This window comes from Cyrtonyx montezumae, unplaced genomic scaffold (genome assembly GCF_038088225.1).
Source record: "Cyrtonyx montezumae isolate F1298 unplaced genomic scaffold, pur_monq_1.0 scaffold_8, whole genome shotgun sequence".
NCBI lineage: Eukaryota > Metazoa > Chordata > Aves > Galliformes > Odontophoridae > Cyrtonyx > Cyrtonyx montezumae.
In genome coordinates this window covers 48,404,967-48,430,118 of record NW_027072089.1, presented here as the reverse complement: position 1 = coordinate 48,430,118, position 25,152 = coordinate 48,404,967, and the positions used below count along the sequence as shown (strand labels likewise).

Here is a 25,152-nt window from a genome sequence, read left to right as displayed (position 1 = left end):
TATGTGAAGTTAAATAAACCATTTAAAAATTCTTCTATGACTCTAGGGTTTTGGAAATGCAAAAAAACACTACACAGTATTTTACATGAGGAAAGAGCATGCAAAAAACATACTGAAGAAAACGTCTTCTGTCTGCTCCAGAGGAAAGAAAAAAGAACATCTGGCTTGTAATCATTACAGATCTCATGACTAACTTCCCATTTCAGCTTTAAAAGAGGGTTCAGATACCCTGGTGACGGGTGCCACAAATCTGCATTGAGAAGTAAAGGAGAACTGATCTCTACAAAACACAGATGTAACACACGATTCCATTGGAAAGATGGGAGATTTCCCAAACAACTCAGTTAAATTCAGGATTTAATCTAAGGTATTTCAATTTGTATATGTTTTCATAGATTGAAAATGTCTGCTCCTCTAAATTATTATTATTATTATTATTATTTTAAACGTAACATACAATGAGATGTGGCTTCAGTTAACTGGAGGAGTTGGACTGGACGAGCTCCAGAGGTCCCTTCCAATCCCAGCTTCCAAGCACATGCAACAGAAACAGCCATGCTCAAGTATGGCCACCAAGGATCTTGTCATCCCACCTCCCAGTGAGACAATGTGGCCTTGTGTCTCCTTACAGGAGAAAAATAAAGGTCAGGTCAACACACAGAACAAGGGTACAGTCAAAAGAGCTGTGCAACTCATAAAAGACGATTTGCTCGGAGAGGAAGCTGGCTGTTCCCTGTTGTTGAAATAAGGAACAATTTCTGGCTCTCAGTCATGCCAATGGACAAATTTCTTGTCTGGTTTGTTACTAACTGGAAAGTAACAGAGGAGCTGGTTTATGCTCAAGATTTCCCAAGTTCTGTTACACTGTCTTGACGCCTGCCAGCACTACCACAGATAGGAAGAAGGGGTCTTTGCTTTGCTGAGGGCAGAAATCCCATTTTTAAAGTCATTAAGACGTACAGATGAGAATATCTGAGTTGGTATGAAGTTGCCAAAAAGGGAGAAAGCTGCCTTTTATTATCAATACAGACAATATTTTTAATGCAAAAGAAGGCACTCAAAATGTCTGCAACTTGTCAAGCAAATCTGAGGTAGAAAGATGTGGCTTCAGCTTTCAGGAAAGAAAAAAAGCCATGCAGAGAGGCCTTTCATTCTAGTAGCTCTGCATAGCACAGCTGGTTCAGACTTGGCAGTTGAACCACTGCGCATTAAAATAGCCGTTCTTTCCACTGTCAGAATTGGCCATGATTTAGTTTCTGATTTACAGCTGAATTCCCCTGGCCCATTCCCATTAGCCACAGAAGGACTTTGATGGAATTTGAAAATTCACAGCAGCATAATCGCATCACAGTGCTGCTAGGTGGCTGGCATTTTATTAGCTACCATCAAACAGACAGCTAGGCCTGCACTTTCAAATAGTGCTGGGCAAAAGCAGAAATGTGTGCTCAGCTCTAGTCAAGCCTGGCATCTCAGAGGAACATCACTCCTTGTGCAAGACCTGGCATACAGCACTGAGATACCCAGCCTGCATTTCTGCTGCTTGCACAGATGCCAGCTCTTAGCCAAAAGGTTTAAGTAAAGCCAAGTACAGGAATATTGCTGTCTTAAGTTCCAATGCAAGGTAAAAATTCATGAAAACTACTTCACAGTTTGCAGCCTGCTTTACTCCTCTACGCCTGCCATTAACATTTCAATCATTACTCAGAAGATCAGACGCAGGCAGCATTGCAATATTTTCCATGTCTTACTAATCCAGTTACAGCTGCTCTTTAAGGCTGCGGCAGGCAGCTTGAGGAGCATCTGAAACCAGCTCTGGATTTTTATCAACTGTATGAACATACAAGGAATAGTTATACACAAGAGATTCCTGATCACAGTTTCCATGAATCCATGCATCATCCTACCCAATAAACTTCTGCTCACCTTAAACACATCCCCTGTCCTTCTGTGAATTTGGGTATAACTTTCTGAAGACACTGCTTAAGAAGAAATAATATCTTTCACAGACCCCACATCCAGAAACAGCCCTCAGACTGAACTGAACCTGCCAAGCACCAGACTTGCCCCAGTGAAGATACAGGCACCCGCAGAGGGGTGGCCTCTAGGAAGAAGTGCACAGAGCTTCATGCTGAATTCAGTTTTTCCATCTGCAAGATGTATCAAGTGAACAAACCCCATTACAGCATAAGCACATAAATGAAAATGCAAGTGCAGGCCTCAGGCTGACACACGGGCTCCCAGCTGCTTCAGAAACGTAATACTGCCTGTGACTGTAGGCTGAACTAGGGGAGAGCAGGATGAGGTGCTCTGAAGCTTTGCCTCTGCTATCACAAGAAGGCACTTCTCATTCAGGACATGTAACTTCTGTAAATCCCAGTTCTCTATGCAGTTCTGTACTGTTAGAAATGGACTGTTTACATGATGAGCAATTTGATTCTCACAGAAGGTCTTTTTCCTCTTGGTTTGCTGCCAGTCACATTCCAGAACTGCAGTGCTGGGCCACTGGCAGCCTGCTTCCCAAAGTAGCCACATAGCTTCTTCACTCTGGAGCCCCTCTCAGACAGGTCCTCTACCAAGTAGTCCATTCTCCACAACCTTGAATTGACATTACTCATTACCTCTGGAAGTACAAAGAGCTTGCAGAAGCTTGGCAATAAACCACTGCAACAAGAGCTCCAAGAGACATCAGTCTCCTGCCACAAGGGATGTACTGAACTTATTGTCTGTGGGACACTGGATTGAAAAACCAGTTCCCAAATGGAAGAACTGGAAATATGAGATTACCTCCAGGACTATTAATGAGCTATTGTGCAGTTTCCCAGATAAAAGGTATTTGCCAAATGAACAGGGATGCTATTGCTGAACACTGAAGCAGAAACACAGCATTATTAAGGTCAGAAAAGACAAATAAGTTCATCTAGTCCAACCATCAGCCCACCACCATGCCCCTCGGTACCACATCTACATGTTTCTTAGCACCTCCAGGGACAGTGACTCCACCACCTCCTTGGGCAGCCTGTTCCAATGCAATAGCTTTACCAGAGCTCCTCAGGACCCCAGAACAAACACAGTCTTGATGCAACTGTGTTCACAAGGGCAGGGTTACTCTGCAGCTTATCACTTTCTTGAGTACAAAACACCACAGCTCTTTTGGTCCTCTCTACGTGAGCTAATCAAGAACATTCCTGCCCATGTTCCTATCCTGCTCTACAGCTGTAATACATAGTAACATCAGCACCTTTTAAGTAAGTGGGTATACTACTCCCCCCATCAAGTTAGGACTACTTGTGTCAATTCTCTCCCCAGTATCTCCCCCCATACCCTCTTTCTCCACCCACCCACCCTTCTAATTGCTAGCATAATTTCAGACCAATGCAGGAGCATGATCATATGGAGCATGATGATCATGAGCTGCAGAGCAAGGTGTTTTCCTCTGGTATGCATTAGAACTAGATTAACTGCAACTCTCAATCCAGGTAGAAAGTGCACTACCCATTTGCACAGATGTTTTCCTATCCCAGCCAGGTCAGTCTTGTCCTATTACAGCACAATCCCTCTTCCCAGGTTTGCAAGAACTACATTTGGCAGAGGAATTTTTGGCTTTTACTGGTCTCAATTCACTGGCTGTTAAATGAAAACAGGAACTACTTGATTTTACCTCATAAGGACATTATGAGGATTTAAATCAGTGAGAATGGCAAAATGTACAGGTGTTACAGTGATGAGAATGTCTGGAGAGTGAGTTTGTTTGGTATATCCATCTTCAGTACTACCTGCATAAACCTAATAGCCATTTTAAAAAAAAGTATCTGCTAACCAAGCCTTAGTGCATCACACACTCAGAGATAAGATAGCGTTATCTGATCCTTTTTCTATCTGTTTTCACTTAGCCATACTGAGTAGCAAAATGCATACAGTGACTGCCAACTCTGCCTCTCCCTGGAGTTGGATGTCTCTACAGCCACCTCTCCTGCTCCCACTCAGCCCTCATAGCAAAACATCTGCTGCCAGGTTCTGGGCTGACGTACTAATGTGATTATTCAGCATGTGGTTTCCTTCCACATGCATCCTGCACACATCCTACTGTGGCAGGAAAGTTGGACATGTACAGCTCAGCTCCTCTGCTATCTGCCTTACTTGGAGCAGCAAACGCAGTTCTATTTGTTCTGCCATTTTGCAGGTTTTCTCTGAAAGCTGAAAGAAAACATTTCATACATTTATTGTGACCAGTTCTCTCCTTTGCTCTCCACCATGTCCTAACCTCTTAGAGACAGAAAACCTTTATGTCTAAATTTCAGACATAGCTTCAATATTTTGCAGCGTCCTTTCCTCTCTCACAGAGAAAAATGAATTTTCTACACTCCCCGCTGCGATATTAAGATCCCTCCATCCTTCTACTTTTATCAGAGCTTCCAATACATACTGGGGCCTCTCCAAACTGGAAAATGCAAAAGCCAAGAACATTTTGTCATCCTACCAAAGAGATGTGCTTAGCCAGAGACAAGAGAGTAGATAGCATCTGTACAGGAGTTAATGTTAACAATTAATACACTTTACAAGAGCCATCCACATCTTCACATGTGAAACATTTTATGAAACCAAAACTCAAGTTTACAAGATTACTATTCTGCTGTCCTAACAAAGGATCCAAATGTGAGGACTCAAGAGACAGTACATTATCACTTTGAAATAAGATAAGACTGTGCTGCAAAGACAACCCAGTCAGAAAGAGAGCTATCTGTCCTTCATACATAGTCCAGTGATTGAACTGGCATTAAAGCAGCATTAAGAAATAAATCCTTGTTTAACACTGCACTAGCAGTGGGTGTGAAGACTAGCAGTCACTTGAATTACCCACAGTCCAGGAAATCACAAAGTGGCACATGTGACTGCTGTACTCAGAACTTAAGAACTCCCCTGCACTTCAGCGGCCAGCCAACTCCTTTTTCCCCTCCCTTACTCCAAAATTGGCGTGGGATTACAAAGTAATCTTTATTTATAAAGAGGGTGGTAGAAGGAAAAGGAAAACAAAGTTGCTCCCTTCCAGGTTATTTTTTAAAATAACTCCAATACAGTAAAAACAAATAAAGCCATGACACTAATTAAATGCAAATGAAGAAAATATGGTCTGTGGGGTCAATATCAGAACTGTGTCACTCTTCTCTCTTCAGCTTGACTCTGTAGACACAACACTGTAGAATCTATTAAAAAATAAAAATTAACACTGCAGTCAGCCTAGAGATATAAAGCACAGGAACACTGATTAATTTTTAAAGCTCATCTATTTCAGTCATAAAAACTCAAATCCATACTCTTAATTTAAATGCTATGTCCAATCAATGCGTCACACTGCAGTGTAAACTAACCACACCACCACACTAGCATAAGGGTAGACAGCAGACACAGCAGTGTCCAGTCATTATTAACATCATTTAGAAACTGCTTCACCATATTAGATTTACAGCTGTTACTCCACATCTTCTCTTACACGTTTTCTTCCCCTCACAAGTTAACAAACCCAGCACAGCAGCTGAACCATCAAGAGAAATGGAGGATATTAAATTAAAATCATAAGAGCAGAATCTCAGTCACTCAGTTTCTTCTGTCCTTGCCAGCATGTGGCAGGGAGCGCTGCAGAGGAAGAAGTGCTTAGCCTGGTGAAAAGGAAGATGGGAACTTGGTATTTATTTGCATTCCTTCACCTAGAATTGTGGCTTTTGGGGGCTGTAGCTAGTCCCCTAAGATGCTGATTTCCTTGTTTTGATCATCCTCTATAATTCCAAGTAAAAGCATGACCTCTGTTAAAAATAAAATAAAAAACAGCTAGAAGTAAGGCAGTATCAGTATAGATGACTGATGAGATGAGAGGATGAAATAAGAGGAGCTGCTTTCAAGAAGTCACTTACATACAAATATCCTTTGGAGTTGCAGTACATGCCAAGGAACATGCAAATAAAACAAAATCTCCCTCAGATATGAGGGGACCAGTTAGAAACCCAGTACTCCAAAGGACACCTTGACTGAGACTTGCTCGTGCTTTCCACTACAATAAAGCAGCTCTGGAGTATACCCGCATGGTCACAAGCTGCACAAAAGCAGTCCCATCTTTTGGGGACTGCAAGGTCATACAAGCCACTGGCTGATGAAGCCACAGGGAACATCTACTTCAAATGACTGCCTCAAGACAGATGCCGTGGCAAAGAGCAAAACCCCCTTGACACTGCTGCCCATGAAGGAAGCTGCACCACAAAACCTAAGGCTGTAAAACACTTCTCTAAAGGTTGGAGGGCACTGCAATGCAAAGGAGGGCATTTATTTGGGAAATAGCACCACCTGGTGACTCCTGGTACTAAGGGAGGAGGAAATGAGATAACATGGCCATAATAGGACAGGAAGAAAGAAGAAAGGGGCGCTGGCTTAAATGCTCAAGTGGGTTGGGAAACAAGAGCCTGGGTAGGGAGGGAACAAGGTGACATGGTAAAGTTGCAAGAACTAGACAGGTGGGACAGACAGATGGAAAGAAGAGTGCCTGAGCAATTCCCCTCAGAAATATAGGTATCTCTCATTGCTGCTATCACCAAGGGACCACTGGCACAGCAATCAAGCAAGGGCAGCTGGAAAAGGTTCTCCATACCCCACAGAAAAATTGATGCATAAAAAAAAAAAAAAACACATCAAAATACTGCAAAGTACAATTGTTGAACAAAATCTCAACCTGAGGGATTTTTACTTGCTCATTTTCAGAGCAGTAGCTGTGAGCATTTATAGTCACTAGTGCCCAAAGAAGATGCATGCTGTTCCTATATTTGCCCTCTACTCATCACCAAATCATAGGATCCTCTTGACCTAAGTGTAACAGAGAAAAGCAGGTAAAGTTACCCTACCAGATGTCCTGAAAGGGCTATGAAAATGTATCATATGATACTCTGACACATTGTTCCACCTCTTCACTTTCACCACCCCTGTTCACCTTAACACCCTTTCCCTGTTGCTGTCTTGCTGACCTCCCAGCTCAGCACCACCACAGATAGTCAAGTAAGATCATTTCCATGTTCACCAGTTCATTTTTCAGGTGAGAAAGTGAAAAAAGTCCCAGTTTACCATTGGAAATCTCCTACAGTGGTGCCACAGATGGGTGGTGATCACCATTCAACACCTCCCCCAGCTACAAAGGAGCCAAGTGCAAGCCTAGAAGATCTGTCGAGCATACAGGACTTCACCAGGGAGAAGCTAAATAAAGCTAAAGTAAAACAAAGAAAAAAAGTCCTGTTTTAATGCCTATGTATTTAACTGAGAGTAATACCTGTCAACTTGAAACAGAGATTATTTTCTGGACAAACTCGGGAGATCTTTAACACTTGCACGCTGACACCCTTTTTCTACTCACTCTCTCCCTAAACATTTGATACACTACTCTTCACACATATTCCTATTAAAATACAGTAAATACATTTGTGAGTAACATCTACTTGAGAATTCAGATAACCAGCCCTCAACTTGAAAAAAAGGGATAGATGTTATAATTGAAAATGAGAGGTACAGTGACTCGTACAAGTAGCAATTGCAGGCTGCTATCTCTACAGGCCACACGCACACACACCAGTGTAACAATCTGGTTGAATATCATTCATCATCATTGTACAATGCAGTGGTGAGAGAAACTATATTCAATTTTTAGACTAAAAGACATAAATAACCTGAGGCTTTTATAATTTGGTAAACATATTAGGCAACAGCATCCTGACAAATGTTTTTGAATATAGTTAGTCAGCAAAGAATGAGATAAACAATTCTGTGCTATTCTTCCCAAACCAAATTCTTTTCTTAAGTGAACCTTCCCTGCATGTATTTGCAGAAACTGAAGCTCTCCAAACAACTGTATGACAAGGAAATAGTCTTTGACCTGAATTGCTGTTTCTCACAAGTCCAAGACACTGCCTCTTCCATTGAGGAATACTATCACTAAAGCCAAGATCTCAAAATACAGGTTTGTTAGTATATCTTACTAATTAATAAAGAAAAAAAATAAGGTTACACTTCCTCCTCTATAGAAGTATTTTCAAATCCTCTGGTCAGTCTGGAGTCAATAATCCAGTCCAAACATTTATAGTTACGTATTACAGATTGCCCACAAATATTAGTCTGGATAAAAACAACTTGGTTTGCTGCTCAAATACATTAGTTCAATTTCTCCTACTAAAAGAAGGTAGCAACTCTTATGCAATCAAATTTATGCACAACAGTTTGGTACGCTATTTGAGGAAACGGCTCTTGGTATTCAGCTTTCTATTTCAGTAATATTTATATTGTCAAGCAGTTGCCTGGAAAACTTCTAAGAGAGCTGAATTCCCTTCAAGCTTGCCCATCCAAGCACAGCAAGCAACACTCAGACATTCCTCCCCCAATTCGTTACCAGGTCACCAGTGACTTATTATTTTATTAAGAGGAAAGAGAAAGCCACACATATGAGCACTAGCTGAAACACCAGTTGAAACTTCAACTCTGGAGAAAAGACAACTTCTCTTGCATCAGTGTGTGACAGTGAGAAGGAGTCACAGTTTCAGGGTGCAGCTATATAAAGACATTTCCTCTAACAAGCAGAAACTAGCATTACAGATCCAGATCTTTGTTTCGAGTTAGTGGAGTCCTAGCAAGTGACACAGTACCTGAGAACCACCAGAGGCAGAAAAACTTCTTGCCCTCATATAATTGCTCTGCCCCATGCTTTCCCCAACTTGTTGAACCAAAGCCATTTGTGACAAGCAACAGAAGCTTTACTTTGGCCAAATAGCAGAACTCTGACAAAGTATCTCCCTCTGCTTACCAGTTCTTTTCGAGCTGATGCACCCAGCACCTGTAAAGTCACAGATCTTTCATGCCCACTGAAGCTTTGACGTAGTGTGGCCAGCTCTTAGAAGTTGCCAACATTTTCTTTATCCAGGATGTGCCAACAATTTTCCATCCCACCCACTATCTTTGGAACCCTTCATCTGTTATGAAGTGTGCCTTCCCTCCAGCCACCAAGAGATGGGAGTTGTTAGAGATTTACTCAAATTTACCATTATTTGTTACACATTAAATCCTTGAAACCAGGTGTTTTCATTTCTTAAATTGATGTGCAGGACTGGGAATGGATAATGAGAGGTTTGCATAAACCTGAACATATGAAGGACTTTTTTGAACAATTATGTTCAGTTCACTCAAATTAATAGTGATTTCATCTTCATCTCATCTATTCTCTGTTCCTGAAGTTCTCTCTAATACTATTTTAATATAAGTGGTGATGTTTGTAGTAATACGTGAGAAACCACCTGGTGCATTCCCCTCTGTCACTCACAAAAGTAAACAGAAGAGGTAATAGCACAGTAAAACACAGGACTGAACATTTTTTAATCTGTGGATTTATTGTGAGCAATGCTGTGAATTAACTGAGGACAAAGCTATCTGCACTGAGCAGGCTAACTGAAGATTTAATCAGCATGAGGCTGTATCATTTAAGTAGCTGGTTTCTTGAATGTTTTTGCATCCCAGTGATTTTCAACTTGACATCTCCTTGAGATGGAGAATGAAATTCATTTTTTAGGGAAAAGCCCTTTAAGTGAGCAGAAACAGTTTTTGTTGCTGTTATGACCACTGCACCTTTCTATCTCTTAGTTACTTTTGTGGTGGAGAGTAGTGCCTAACTTTCCTCTGTGAGTCAGTTAAAAGTGCTGATAATCCTAGCAAACCACAAAGTTCAGTACAAGCAAAACTCAACAGACAAGAATAGCAGGGCACTGGTGCAGCCTGCATGCTTAGAACCATGCAGGATGGAGCCTGCAATAGCCACTGACCATAGACACAGAAGAATGACAAGCAAAGTGACTCTGTATGATGTCTCAAGTGGCCCATAAAACGTTACTGGACCTTCTCTTTCAGCTACCAGATCTATGGCAGAGCATTCTTGACTAGCCAAAAGGTACTGCTTAATTTAGTACAGTATAAACAAGAATTTTGTGGCTTCAATGGGGAAAAAAATGTTCTGAAACATATAAAGGAAAGCTAACTAAGACAAAGTTACATCCACCAAAAAAAAAAAAAAAAAAGGGAAACTGGAGGCTGAAATGAAGGAAGAAGTGGCTGGGTTCTTTCACCCCACATTTTTTTATTTGCGCTGCGTGACTTTGTTCCCCTACTTCCAGCTTCTCTTTCCCTCACCCCTTCTCAGATTTTGTCATCTGTGTTCCTCATTTTCCCCTACCAGTTCTTCACAATTCTTCTAGTCTACAAGCCCACTTTGTTCTTTCTCTTCCATTCTTCACACTACCTAAAGGAAAGTGCAAACCTAACCACAACATTCTGGATCAACTGAATTACCTAGACAACTAAAGCAACACCTCCATAGAGTTCAGCATATCCTGAAAACCAAGGAGAGGGAAAACTGAGCTTTTAAAAGTTAAATGACAGGAATAGTTCAAGACCTGTGTCATTTCAAATACTTAATTGCCTGTTCAGCTAAGACTGAAGGATGTACCCCAGTATACTGTTGAAGAGAGATTAGCTCAGTGCTTTGAATTCAACATGTGCTTCACAAGGACTCTACTCAAATTTTCTATAACATAGATACTGATGTAAGATTATTATCTGGTTTTATAAAGCTGATGTTTTTGTTGCTTAAAACATGCTCCAGATGCTTGTCCAATACCCAGGCATGCTATTAAGGATACCCCGGAAGGGGAAAAAAGACCAATTTAATCTAGAAATTATACTGTGTTGCAGGAGTCATAACAGTTGATAAGACTAAACGTGGGACTGACTGCTTAATTTCCCCAATGATATTCAGGAAAACTAAGACAAAGTAAGATTTTTGTTGAATTGTCCACAAGAATGATATTAAAAAAAAGCTGAAAAGGCACAGAGAAACTCTTGTTTGTAGCACACTCAAGAAGCAATTAGCCTAGTAGTAAGATTACCATCGTAGTAATTGCAAAAGTTGAAATCAGCATGGGATATGCACCATGAAAGGCTTGTGGATTAAGTGTGGTTGGAAACTTCCAGTTTACATCATCTTTAACAAGATACACTAGAAGGGCTGATTTTCTAACTCTTAAAATACACCTACTTATATTTAGTTCACTTAAGGAAAAAATAAAAAAAAAAAGAGGAAAAGTACTTCCTATTCAGTAAAATTAATGCATTATTTCTCACTTCCCAAATCCCTTCAGGAGTTAACCAGTTGACAAATTCATCCAGCCACAGTGAGGAAGTGTGCCTTTGTGCACCGATACCAGTGTCTGTCAGCCAGTGACTGTTTTCTTAAATTAACAAATGCCATCTTAAGCAAACAATCATAATATTTGCCTCCACAGATGGTAGAAACTGCTTGAGATTAAAGTTGTGACTGCACATGGACAAACACCTCAAATATCTCAGTTTTAATATGCTTCTAACTCCCAAACTACTAACCATAGTGACAACGTGTTTTTTCTCCTTTAAATCAAGAAGCTAAAAATACATTCAAGTCCCAAGAGCCAAACTGAGCCCAGGTATAATCCCGTGCTGCATTCAAATAAGTGATTTTCACATCATACCGTTGAAGCCCAGTGATGCCCACTACAGCTGCCCTTCATTGGTACCAACCAAATGTTGGCCAAACATCCAAGGATTCCCCTTCTGCCACTGAATTCCCAGAATCAGACTGAAAAGAAAAGGTCATGTCTGACAAATATACACAAGATACAAGAACATATACAAGATACAAGCTACCAACAGGCCTACAAAGATGGTGAAGGGTCCAGAAGGTAGGATGCATGAGCAATGGCTGAGGTCCCTGGGTGTGCTGAGCACAGAGCAGAGGAGCTGAGGGGAGGCCTGATGGTGGCTGCAGCTCTCCCAGGGAGCGGAGGGGCAGCGCTGAGCTCTGCTCTGTGTGACAGCGACAGGGCCCGAGGGAATGACACTGGGCTATGAGATGGAGGTTGTGAATTAGGAAGAAATTCTTCACCAGAGTGTAGTGATGAGGCCCCAAAACAGGATTCTCCAGAGCAGTGATCATGGCATTTAGCTGATGAAGTTCAAAGACTGTCTGGACACTGCTCTAAGACATAGGAATTGAATTCTGGGCAGCCCTGTGTGGAGCCAGGAATTCAATTCAGTGATTCTTCTAGGTCCCTTCTAAGTCAGGATATTCATGTTAGAGTTAGTCTAGTGCATGTCACTGGCCACCAGTAAGCATGGGAGGGTACGCAAGCGACTTCAGATCTGTCCCACAGCTTTGCAACATAGCTTTGTTGGAGAACTGTTGGATCCTATTTATACTTCAGCTTTGTTTGCTGCAGAATTAAACAGGGAAAAATAAATCAAAATTAAGTCCACTTTAGGAAGCTCTTCTAATTCTGTCTCTGCAGACAGGCTCTGAAGTAAAGGAAAATCAGCCTCAGGCAGTGCCAACTATAGGTGAGCCCAAGCAGAAGGCTGATAGTTATCATTTTAAAAGATCGCTCTGACAATGTTTATAGTCCACAGCAATTGTGCACAGCAGAGTAACCAGTCCAGCCGGGACATTCAGTGACGTCAGCCACATCCTGTCACTCTGCTGACACACAGGAAACAATCACTTCAGGACACAAAGCATTCAGGAGCCAGATCTCAAGCACGTGTGCATCCACATGCTTCCCAAACAACTTACTCCGCTTAAAACAAAGCGCAAAACCAAAAAGACTACCCCATCCTCCAAAAAAACATCAAGACCGCATACTAGAATTTATGCTTAAAAATAGCCATATGGAAATAAAAAACATTTGTTCCCTTGACTGCTGTTTAGCTTTCATTAGTGGCTCTGCAAGCCTGGAGACTGTAAATTATAACACTGGCATTTGCTTACACAAGATAGTGTGCCAAAGCATCCTATTGTTCATGTCCACTGAATGCTTGCAAAAGCTTCTGCTTTCCTGCTTGTGGTGGTGGACAAAGTTAGGGGCACAGTAAGCCCAAACAGGGAGCAGAGCACTGAGCGTGCTCTACCCTGCCAACAAGCAGGCACAATCCATTTAAGTAGCATGATTAGTTCTGAATGGAGGTATTGATTTTTTTTTTGTTCGTAATTATCCCAAGGAAGCTAAGAAGAAGGAAGGGAAATAAACTGGCTTAAACCTGCTGCGAAGTTGAGTAGGCTCAGCAGTTAGAAATACACAGGGGATACAACTGCATATTTCTGCAACTACAACAGCAGCTGGCCACTTCTAGGTAAATAGTGATAGGATAAGAGGTAATGAACAGCCTTAAGTCCCACCAGGGAGCTTCAGGCTGGATATTAGGAAAAATGTCTCCTCAGAGTGATGAGGCAGAGACACAGGCTGCCCAAGGAGGTGGTGGGGTCACCATCTCTGGAGGTGTTCAAGAACCGTGTGGATGTGGCACTGAGGGATGTGGTTAGTTGCCTGGTGGGGATGGGCTGATGGCTGGAATAGATGATCTTAGAGGTCTTTTCCAACCTTAATGATTCTATGTATATCTCAAGAAGACTAGACTGAACTCACAATGGCTTTCAGAAGGAAAGTCCATCAGAAAAAGAGACCTCAAACAAATAGGAAGCTACCTTCCTACTCCTTCTTCAGCCCAGTCAGCAACCCAATAGCCAGCTCTGGCCACAAAGTGGGGAGCTTCCACCACAGGCAGGGGGCTGTGGTCTCTGGCCCCCTGCCAGCTGCTGTGGACCTGGCTCCCGCACCAGACTGCAGGACTGAAGTGCCTGTGTATCACGCTGTCTATATTAACCAGAGCAAACATTTGATCCCTGCATGAATCCAGTCAGGATCCAATGTGCCAATCAGAGTGAAACCTCCCAGTTTTCCACCAGCTTTCCTGACCCTTTTGGAGGAACATCAGGGTACCCAATCAAAGGAACTTCCCACCTCCAGATGGAGGTAGAGAATATGACCAAGAAGTCACACCACAATCCCAAACCACCACCCATTATCAACAGAGGTTGAGATATGGTCAGCAGAGCCACTAACAAGAAACAAGCTGCCTCACACTCAGTTTGTTTTCTGAGAATAGGACATAGCCTGGAAATACACGCTTAAAAAAGTAGATCCAGTAGGGTCTTCAACCTGGAAGATTGGGCAGGTGATACCTGGAAGTGAGAGCTGAAGTGACATAAAAAGATGGCTGCTTGAAATCACTTAGAGCAGATCTGTAGCCTCTCTGCAAATGTTCCTCACAACAAGGAGTTGTAGAAATAATACTACTCATCCTATCTGTATTCTTGCAGAGTCCACAGCCTCCACAGCCTCCCATCAGGTACACCTTACCACTAGCAAAATTCACTAGCATTGTAATCTCTATATGTATACAAAAACTCAGCAGATTCAGTGGTTCTTGCCCAAGATCAGCACAGCTACTGCCTTTTCTGCCACTTCCCTAAATTGGATTTGAATTGCAACAAGCAGAAACAACAAAGCAAACTACTGCTGTAAAAACAATTCTTACTATCAACACATACCTCAGAAAACAGACTTGAAATGTAAATTAAAAATAAAATAAAATAAAATCATTATGAGTGTGTTTTTTCCCTCCGTGACTTCTTACACACAGTTTGTGACTGCTTCACACACTGCCTCAGCTCTACTTCAGTAGGCAAGGTGAACACTGCATTCAATAGTCTTCAAGAAATTGAGTTTACTACCAATTCAACTTCCTTATTTTAGTAGAAAGAATTTTCTTCTCTCAGAATTACTGTGAAACAAGAAGTCTCACAGCTTTTCAGCCAATACTAGGAAAACAAAAAAGAGAGACAGAAGCTAGGAGCTGGGAAAGCCTGAAAAAGAAATACATATGATTTGTCAGACAGAAAAACAACAGCGTGCGCTTGTTTCATGGGCAACAGCCACATGAGGATGGCAAGGTCTCATTCAACAAGCAAGTCAAAAAGCAGTGGATTGGAGCTGAGAGATGATGCTCAGGTGATGGGAGCTGGTTACACACCATCCTCTCCAACAACAGTAAACCTCAAGCAATTATTTTCCTGCTTTGTTTATTACTGACAAAAAGCTTCCCATTCAGACACTCCACAACTACTGAAAATAAAGCCTGTTTTCAGTTCTGCCTTCTGCCACTTCAGATCTCCTCCATAACCACCAGCCTGGTTGAGCTGCTGTACGCAATAGCAGAACTTGGCCTCCACATTCATCTTTCCCTAGAAAGATATTCAGGTTCTAACACAGTTTACTCACATTTCTAAGTAATTCCACTCAAAGTTTTTGGAAATAAATGCTTGGAAATACGTCAGGAAAGCAGTAAGGCGAAGTTCAATACGAAAACTTGAATTCCACTCCTCTGTGGCTCTACACAATAAATTGTTTACCTATATATTTAGCATCTACATTGCAAAATTGTGCCATTTAAACAGATTTTAAAATTTAATAGAAAAAACAATAAACATAATTGCTTATGGAAACTAGAGAAAAGGCATTTCTCACTTGCTATGTAATGTGATTCTTCTTAATGTAATTATTATTTTCCTCCAAACAAAATAACTTGGTCTTCAGTGCCTCGGTAGACTGTTCTTTTGAATGGCAGGATGTAGGAATGGAACATGGAAGCACCACAAATTCACTGAAGTGCAAACATCACAGTACACCTCACCACGTTTCCCAAGGAAACAGAGCACATGCAGTCATACTAACCCCGCATGTCTGGTTGCCTGCCTTTTGGTTCTTCAAGCACTTAAAATCATTGTCCAGCTGAGCACACGATCTGATACAGTGCTAGAATTTCCAAGACTCGCAGCCACTTTTGTCTTTTGCACTGCTCTGGTCCCTCACATTCTGTTAGGTACTACAACTCTGCAGCTCGCATTCTGGAATCAAACAAGAAATAAAACTGCAGCCTTCTATAAACACCAACACAAACCAAAAGATTCTCTGCCATCCACATTCCATATAATTGCTACTCAGAGCGGGTACTTAAACCTCTTACTGTAAGGTCTAATGGATATATTAGTTCCACTGGAGGAATTCATTCTGCATCAAGCTCAATCCAGATCCTTATCATGACTGGAAAAACAGATTTTATCCTCAAGAAAGCTACTATCACGTTCTCAATGACTTTAAATACCAAACAGCTCTGGGCTCAGTTTCACACTCCATGTGCAGACACCTCACACCCAGGTGCAGGACATCAACAAAGGCAACAAACTGTTCTCCATAGCTGGCCTTCAGGATCCAGTGGCAGAGATACTCCTGAGGAGACCTCCTCCTCCACAGAGGAGTTGGCACACACAGACTTCAGCTCACCAATTGCAGGCAGCATTTGAAGGCTATGTGCTACCAGAAGGTGTCTTCCAGCAAGCAAGGAAGTAGAAACACAAACAAGTGGATGAAAAAACAAAGTCTTATGCAAAGAAGACTTAAGCGCTGTGTTTGGAAAATAAGCACATATAAATTTTGGAATACAGACGTGGGGAGAACAGAAAACTTTGTCACAAGGCTTAAGAGCAAATACGTGTCAGAAAAGCTTTAAGAGGAACTTTACAACCAAGGGATGTCCTCAGTCCTAACTCCTCTGGTCCTGTGATGAAGAGTCAGAACATAAAAATGTAGTAAACAAAACCAAAAGGAAGGCAGCAGTGGATGTCACTTCAGACAACAGCTGGCAAACCATCTCCCAAAGCCTCTCTGAAGAGCTGTCAGAAGTTTCCTCAGGAAGTGACGAAGACAAGAAACTTTGCCTCAGTCCTAGACCTGGCAAGGTCTGCCACATCTGCCACACACATCTATGTCAGGACTTGGCAGAGGGCTGCAAATTGCTCCTCGGCCTGCCTGAAGACAGCATCGGCAGCCACTGCACAGGGCACTCCACAGCCACAGCCCCATTAGCACACCTGGATGCCATTCCCACCAGCCACATTTCAACACGAGAAGAGCACACTGGTCCCTTGACCCTGTGCTCCTTCATTCCCTTGGAAGGGATTCCACTTAGGACAGATAAGTCAGTCATGACAAACGGGAGCTGCAGTTCACTTCCCCCACACCAAAGGTGAACCCTGCTCAGAACCAGAAACAGCTAATGTGGGGAGAACTGATGTGAAATATGTCAGAGTGAGAGGCCAGGAGGAATCTGGGGTGACATGACAGGGCTTGGAGCAGATGTTCAAGCAGCTGCTTGTACTAAAATGGAGGCATTCCACAGGTGGATACATCACGGCCCAGCAGTGGTAATTTACCAGGTGAAGTAGATCCAGAGCAGACTTGAGGCCACTTGCACAGCAGCATACTCAGGATAGCTGTAAAAAAAACCCCAAACAATCTATCTGCCTACTCTTCCACCTGAGGCCGTGAGGCACCAAGTAATCAAGTAATTAGCCAGGCATCCTGTTCCTACCAGCTCAGGAGCAGACAAATCACCTCACCTCAAAGAGCACTGCTTTCCCAGATCCATGAATAACTAAGCTCCATAACCAACAAAGGCCGCCTTCCAAATGACTCACAATTAGGCTTGAATTGCCCCAAAAATCCCCTCCATCACTCTTGTGTTTTCTTTCCATAAACCTCAGAACAATCCCATTCTTGTATCCAACTCCAGGCTGCTCCAAATTCCTCCTATCACACCCACAGAGCTTTAGAAAACACAAGCTACTTTTGAGGAAGAGCAAGTGAAATGCAGACACCAAAATCCAAGTTTTGATAGATTTATATTGAAAACAATGTACCAGCTTCTCTCCTGTGCTGCCGCATAACCCAGACAACATGGAGTTTCCTCCAAGAGTCATCAACTTGCTCTTTATCTTTGCTGCTACAGCTCCAGGCCAAGCATTGGTCCTGCAGCATGGCAGGAGGAGTGGGCAACATGGAGCACTGCCCTAGTTTCTCTGTTCTCCTCAACTTCCCAGTCAAGCCTTCTATAGCCAAGCTGGCCTTCAAGGTATGTGGAAATGCTGGCTTTGCCAACATTAAGCTAGCTACAAGTTCCCCCTCACTCAGGAATGCTGAGCTGGCAGAAATAGCTGAAGTCCAACCCCTTTGCACAACTGAGGGCTGCAGACCATCAGGATAACAGAGCAGAATGAATCAGTGACCCTCCTGTCTGATTTGTTCAGAAGTGGAGAGCAAGACAGGTTTATAAAGCAACTTAATCCTTAACTTCTAATGAGAATAAGAACTCATTTTAGGACTTGGACACATCAGACTTCACTGATTATCAAGGGCTCTACTAGATATAATAAAGATCAATGTGCCCTAGGACTGATGGAGAACACAGCTGTTAAGATCTGCCCTAGTAGACACGCAAATTTTTGGGTTACTATCTAACTTCAAGCAGATCAGCTGACTGACGACTGCAGTTGTTCACAGGGACAGTCAGTCTCCCTGTTCTGGGAGTCTGAATTTCATGAAAGGATATATGAAGGATTCCCTACCTTTGGAAAACTACAGCATCAACCTCCATGGCAAATGAGATGCTCAGGATCAGAAGGGATAGTTTTCTAGAATTATACACAATTAAAACTTAGGAAGGCACATCCCTCTAATCATTATCTACTAAACAAATATAACTACAGATCCTTACATCTTATTGAGGGTTTCAACTGCCACCCTGCCATTTTAATGAATCTACACAGTAATTACATACTCCTAGGAGCACAGAGCGGCACTGCAGCTTTCTTCTCTTGCTCTAAAAGAAGTAAACAATTGCCCTGCAAAACCTCCAGTATAAGTCAATGTTACAAAACAGAAACAAGCAGCGGGCAAGAGGAATGTCATTTCATAGGACACTTCATCTCTATAAAATTGCAGGATTTTCTAACTGGGGGATAAAAAAAAATAAAGACACATCCACATGTTCTACCACAGGCTCCTCAGGCTTGTATAAACCACACATATTTTGTCTCTGTGCCATTTTAAAAGCTGAAGGCGGGAATTCTCATCAAGAAAGGAAGAATGACCAGTGCCAAATGCTTTGGGTCGAACTCCCCATGCCCTGGCACCACATCCAGGCACCTCCTCAGGGCAAAGCAGCATCCAGACTAAGGGTCAACACAGACCACAGGGATCGGGAGGGATGGCAGTAGTTTGTTTTCCAAACGTTCAGCTCACTTACTTTGCGTGAGAGTTCACTCGAAATTATTTTCTTCAAGCAGCTCTCTGAACGTTTATGGAGATACGGTGCTAAAAGCTGCCTAACTTGCATCCCACACGTTGGAGACCACGGAATCACTCAGCTCGGACAAGACCACTAAGATTAGCAAGTCCAACCGTCAGCCCACGACCATCAAAGCAAGCAGCAAGCTCAACTGGCAGCTGTTGAAGGAACTGCTGGAGTGGCTCCGTGGATTTGTCACCCCACGAGCAGCTCAGACGCACAGTTCCCCCTGTGCAGGGCAGAGCTGGGGCAGGCGGAGCCAAACTGCACAGCTAAGCACATTGCTGCTCCAAGCGTTAAACGCACACACACAAAAGTGAAAGACGAGACAAAAGTTGCGAGAAAAAAAAAAAACACTCCTGTAAGGAGTCGAGCGAAAGACACTTGAAAATAAACCCACCCGAGCCCGTAAGCTCAGCGCACCGCGAGCAGCTGGGGGCCGAGGGGCTCGCACCACGCGGGGCCGTGTCCCGGGGGGGTCGGACCGCCGTCGCATCCCGCCCTCCCGGCCCCACGGGACGGGGGCTCCGGGAGCGGGGAGGGGGCGGCATGTCTCACCTCTACAGAGCTTCCCTTTTTCAAAAGGAGTTCAAAACTAGCAAAAACTCCGAATAAAGTGAAGAAGAGGAAAGACCCCTCGCCCCCCGGAGGCTGTTGAGTGGAGGAATTCACTCCGCCGAGCCGCCCGCCGCGGCTCCCACCGCCCGCCGGACGGGCCCGCAGGAATGGAGGTGGCAAATCTATTCCCTTTTCGCCGTCCACCAGCCGAGGATGAGGGAAGCCCCCCCGGGCCGTCCCCTCCGCTACTCACTCCAAGCAGACACACTTTCAGCTCGCGTATCGCCATCATCTGTCCGGGGCCCGGCCGCTCCGCATCGCCCAGCACCGCCGCCGCTCCGCACTGCCCCGCCGCGGTACGGCACCGAGCCGCCCCCGACGCGGTCACATGCGGCCCCGCCTCGGCGCTGCCCCGGGGCCGTGCCGACTCAGCTGCGGGCCGCTACTGGGGTCTGCCTGCGGGTTCGTGAGCGCGGAAAGGAAGGGAAAGGCTGCGGAAGGCTAACTTGGCTTGTGTACGGCCCTACTACTAACCGTTCGTGTTTTGATCCTGTCAGCCTCTGGGCTGCGTCCCACGCTCAGAAATGTAACGATGAGTAACCATTTGCAGCGGGTGTCAAGAGCAGTCCTGTGAGATCAGTGAGAGGGGCTGAAAGAACAGCCCCTCTATTCCCGGTGGCCAAATCCCACGGCTTATTTTGGAAAGCACCTGCATGCTACAGCTCTGGAAAAGCAGAAGAGAGTTGTGTCTGTCAGAGAGCTGTCTGTCATGGGATGTAAGTCACACAGAAGAAAAAGATCAAAGGAATCATAGAATGCTTAACGTTGGAAAAGATCACTAAGATCACCACCGTGCCCACCAACCACAGCCCTCAGGGCCACATCCACACAGTTCTTGAGCACCTCCAGGGACGGTGACCCCACCACCTCCCCGGGCAGGAATGGTGCATCACAGAGGTCCTCAATGTTTAATGAGCCTTTATTTTTCAGGAGAGCTTAGCAGAGAGGAAGAAAACACGCAACCTTTCCAGAATATTTCTAGTGTTCTAGAAAGATCTACAAAGGCTGCTCCAAAAGTAATGCCTCGTATTTTATTATTTTGGCCCACAACATCAGAGATAGATGGTGGTTGGTAGGGCAGTAGAGGTTCAACCTTCCCACCAATGTGAGATGATGTCGCCTGGCATAGAAATACATGTGAAACAAAGGGGTGGAATTGAATTCCTCCGTATGGAAAAAATTGAACCCGTGGACACACATCAGTGCTTGCTGAACATTTGTGGAGACCAAACAGAGGATGTGAACACCATGAGGCGGTGGGTGGTGCATTTCAGCAGTGGAGGATGCATGGACAGGAGGTAGGAAATTCCAAGTCTCTATACTATCCAGCTCCAACTTTTTTTTTCAGTTTTAGGCCTGGATTAAGTGCTGCCCCTATGACCTTCATTCAGACTTGCCTACTGCCAAGGGACTGAAATTCACAAAAAGTGTAATGATGGAGGACTATCTTTGGCAAAAACTCATTTTTTGGTCCCATCTTTAAATATTCCTATGTATTACACATATCCTAATGGTTATCTATCCCTTTCCTTTGGCACAGATTTTGTAATTCTTGGAATTGGGGAAATTTGCAGTTTTTGTGTGTGATATGTTGTTCTAGCTGAGCTGATTTCAAAAGAAAACAAGGGAAGAATGAAAGAGAGAAAAAGTGAGAAAGAAAGAGGAAAAAAAATAAAAAGGGAGGGATGGAGAGAGGGAGGAAGGAAGATCCCTCAAAATCAGGGAGATAGGAAGAGAGAAAAACAACAATACAGACGTGCTCAAGTTTTAAAAAAAGCTAATGACGTTCCTTCTTCCAGGAACTGGCATAATCCTTGTGTTTGTCTGCATGCAAGGAGTTGTGGTCAGGAAAACATTTTTGAGGAATTGGTCATGTTTCAGTGTTTTCAAATGGCTGGTTAAAAGCAAACGAAAACAAGCTTCTGCATCCCAAAGCTTTTATTTTTATTTTTATTTCTTTTTCCTTTGATAGCATCTTTTTCAAGTAATAATTATAAGTTTTGAAGCAATGATTTGCTTCATTTCTTTCAAGCCAACTGTGCTTAACTTTTGGGAAATATAGCAGCTTTGTTATCCAGTAGCATTATTTTCAAGTAAGCTGTTCTCAGAAATCACAGAATCATAGAATCTTACAATTGTTTGAGTTGGAAGGGACCTTTAAAGGTCATTTAGTCCAACTCCCCTGCAACGAACAGGGACACCTACAGCAGGTCAGGTTGCCTAGAATTCTGTCCAGCCTGACCTTGAGCGTCTCCAGAGATGGGTCAACCACCTCCTCTCTGGGCAATTACTTGCTTCTGTTTTCCCAAAATGGTGGAACCAGACCATCCTCTGTTTTACTGTCATTTTTAACTATACAACGGCACTGATCTCAGACTGGTCTCAGATCAGTCACTGCTGACCTATGATTAATGTAAGAGGGAACTCCTCAGAGCTGCAGAGCTGGGCTTGAGCCACTGAGACACAGTCTAGCTCAAGGTGTTTCCGAGTGTGATAACAAGGTTTGTACAGGCCTGTCTCTGGCTGGAACTACAAGGTAAACTGGCTGCTGTTGGAGGGTAGGATTGATTCCCTATCCCTGGAGGCATTCAAGGCCAGGCTGCATGAGACTGTGGACAGCCTGATCTGGTGTGTGGCAGCCCTGCCTATGGCAGGAGGTTGGAACTGGATGGGCTTTGAGGTCCCTTCTAACCAAAGCTATTCTATGATTCTATGAATCACCTTTCACTCTGTGGTCACTCAGGCTACTTTCTTTCAGTGGTTTAATGTGAATAGACCCACTGAGGAACAGAAGGGAGAAAGCCCTCTGATGTGAAACAGAGGATTCAGGACAACTTGGTTATTCTGCTGCCTGCAGCGCCGCCCAGCTGGGAAAGCAGGGAAAGGGGGTAACAGCACTTCTTCCACTGCTGCAATTTCTTTGACTGAGTCCTTGGAGCTGGAGGAGTGGTTTCCAGCCCAGAGCTGCATCTTGTGTGAAATCCTGTGGTTATGAAATGGCTAAAATTCTCAAAGATGCTGCTTTCTCTTTGTTTGCTTATTTAAATTTGTTTGTTTGATTAACTGCTTTGTTTATTTATTTTAAAAAGTCAGAAGAAGGATGTTCTGATTAGGCTTTGTGAGGCACCCAAGACATGAAAACTAAAGAAGGGGAATTGCCTGGCAGAATCTGGGGGTCTGATTCTGATTTCAGTCACATAGGTCTTAAACCATTGCAGTTTTTTATTTTCATTTTTTTACTCTGTAGTTATTCCATTTTATTCCACGTACAAAAAAGTAACTTAGGCCCTTCATAGCCCACTGATTCCAACACTAACACCAGGAGGATCCGCAGCTGCCTGTTACTCATTGTACTGAGGATCTGCTTCATGTTTCAGCATCTCTTGTTTGTGGCATTTATATGGTCCAGTCCCTCCCTCCTGAAGAGAAAATCCACTAGAAATGGTTAGAGGGAAGTAAACCTCTGCAAGATGCTACTTACAGTTGCACCACCAGTTACTTTGAAAAGCAGCATTATTTCTGTTGAAAAAAATTGGATTTGCTTAATTGAAGCTTACTAATGTTCTTCTTGATAGACCTTCGAACAGATCTGCTGTTCCTAATCAGGTAGGAAAGACTTCTTGCAATATAAGTGCACACTTCTTATAAAGAGAGTCAAATTCACTCTGCTGATTTGCTGCTAATCCCCAGGGCAATTTCCAGTCGTTGGAGAATGCTAGTGAAAACTTGTACAAAGCTTCTTGATCCTCAGCAACTCCTGTGCCATGGCCCAACCCAACGATAGTACTACATTGCTCCACTCTGTTCTTTGGGGAAATAACCAAAAAAGCATTTTTTTCTTAGATTTGAAAAACCAATGCTGACATACACCTGTTCTAAAATGCTAGCCAAAAAATTCTCAAGAAAAGGTAAGGAGTAGCTAAATCAAAATATAGATGCAAATTGGCTTTACATCTGTTCAGTCTGGAAGTTAGGAGCAGGGCTTTTCAAGGCTTTGGACAATTTTTCTGATAGTAGCTATCAGAGCAACAAATGAAAATGAAAAACAAATTCATTTACGATTTATGTGAGAAGAAATTTCTGAGACGACCTGAAATAGCAAAGTCATGTCTCTGGTATGATGGATTATTTGTCTTCATTGCTAAGTATATTTGCCAGCCAGCACCAATTACTCAGGTCTGGACATCAGACGTGATGGATCACAAATGAATCAAGTTAGAGGTCTTTCTGCTGTGGCTGAAATCACTGAAGTATTTCATTTAGTTCAGCAAAAGCCATCCAGCTGCTTCGGCCTGAATTTGTGCTCTCAATTACTGATGGAAGTTCTGTATCTCAGTCTCTTTTTGTGTATGAACCCTACAAAAACATTTATAGGAGCCAATAATTTTGGATGGGTACTTTCCCATGTTGCATTCCATACAAAAATCTGCCTCAGCATGCAATGTAAACAGCAAAGGTTGTTGTGATTGCACATCTGAATGCACAGCTCAAAGCAGGGATCCCATGAGCTGCATGCATCCAAGACTGACTGTACCTGCCAGGTTTGGGCAGTTTGGAAATGGCATGATGATGACTTGTGGGTCAGTCGATCAAGGTGATGAGACCCATCTCGGTGTACTTCCTGTGGGGCTGACTTTGGTTTGCACCATTCTTTTCATGCTTCTGGCATGGCTGATATTTGTTAGATGCTGCCCCAAAAGGGGGATGTAAGGATCAGTTTCTCCCAGTGAGATGCTATCTGACTGGGATGATAGTCGAGAAGGGAGCTTTTCTGGCACACAGCCTCCTGCATTGCAGGGACACGGCACAGCACAACAGCAACAATTTCTTGCCTTCTGTCTCATTGTAAGAGCAGCCCACCATGGGTCTCATGGTGAATTACAACTGGACTTAATGAATAAGAATGCTGTTTCCTTCCAGCAGTCTATTCCACAGTACAATAGTCTCATACAGAGCACCATGGTATCTAGTGGCTAGCTTCACCCAATTTACCACCATTAGATTTGTATGGGGTGAAGGAGTCTGTGTTTACTACCAAATGAAAGGAGGCCATCCACAATTCTCCTTTTAATTAAGCTTAGCCTTGTAAAGTATGAAAAGAGTATTATACTAAGGCCAGTGTTTTACTGTCCAGTAAGCAGGCTCCTATTGTGCATGTTGCCAAGTATAGATAACGGGACCCTTATGCAGTTAGAAATTTGTCCTGCCAAGTGGGCATCAGGTTTGTCTAAAGCATACCCAGTGCGTGTGTATGTGGGTAAGCCAGCCTGAGATATGAACTTCACACTGATATTTCCCGTGAAATCCTAAGACAGAGAATGCATGTTGACAGGTGCTTCCTTTTTTTTTACAGAACACCCAAAAGAGATCTCATCATTCAAAACTAAAATACAAAAAATCTTGCAGCACAAACAGTAC

At 43.2% G+C, this 25,152-nt stretch overlaps 1 protein-coding gene across 1 annotated transcript in view; it reads right to left on the bottom strand.

Moving 5' to 3' along the window:
• RAB31 (RAB31, member RAS oncogene family) overlaps positions 1 to 20,016 on the bottom strand; it is a 54,613-nt gene extending 34,597 nt beyond the window's left edge. Inside the window, exon 1 of the mRNA XM_065753714.1 lies at positions 19,928 to 20,016. Coding sequence (XP_065609786.1) covers positions 19,928 to 19,966 — 39 coding nt within the window. The 5' untranslated portion in view covers positions 19,967 to 20,016. The remainder of the gene's footprint in view (positions 1 to 19,927) is intronic.
• Between the last annotated feature and the right edge of the window lie 5,136 nt (positions 20,017 to 25,152).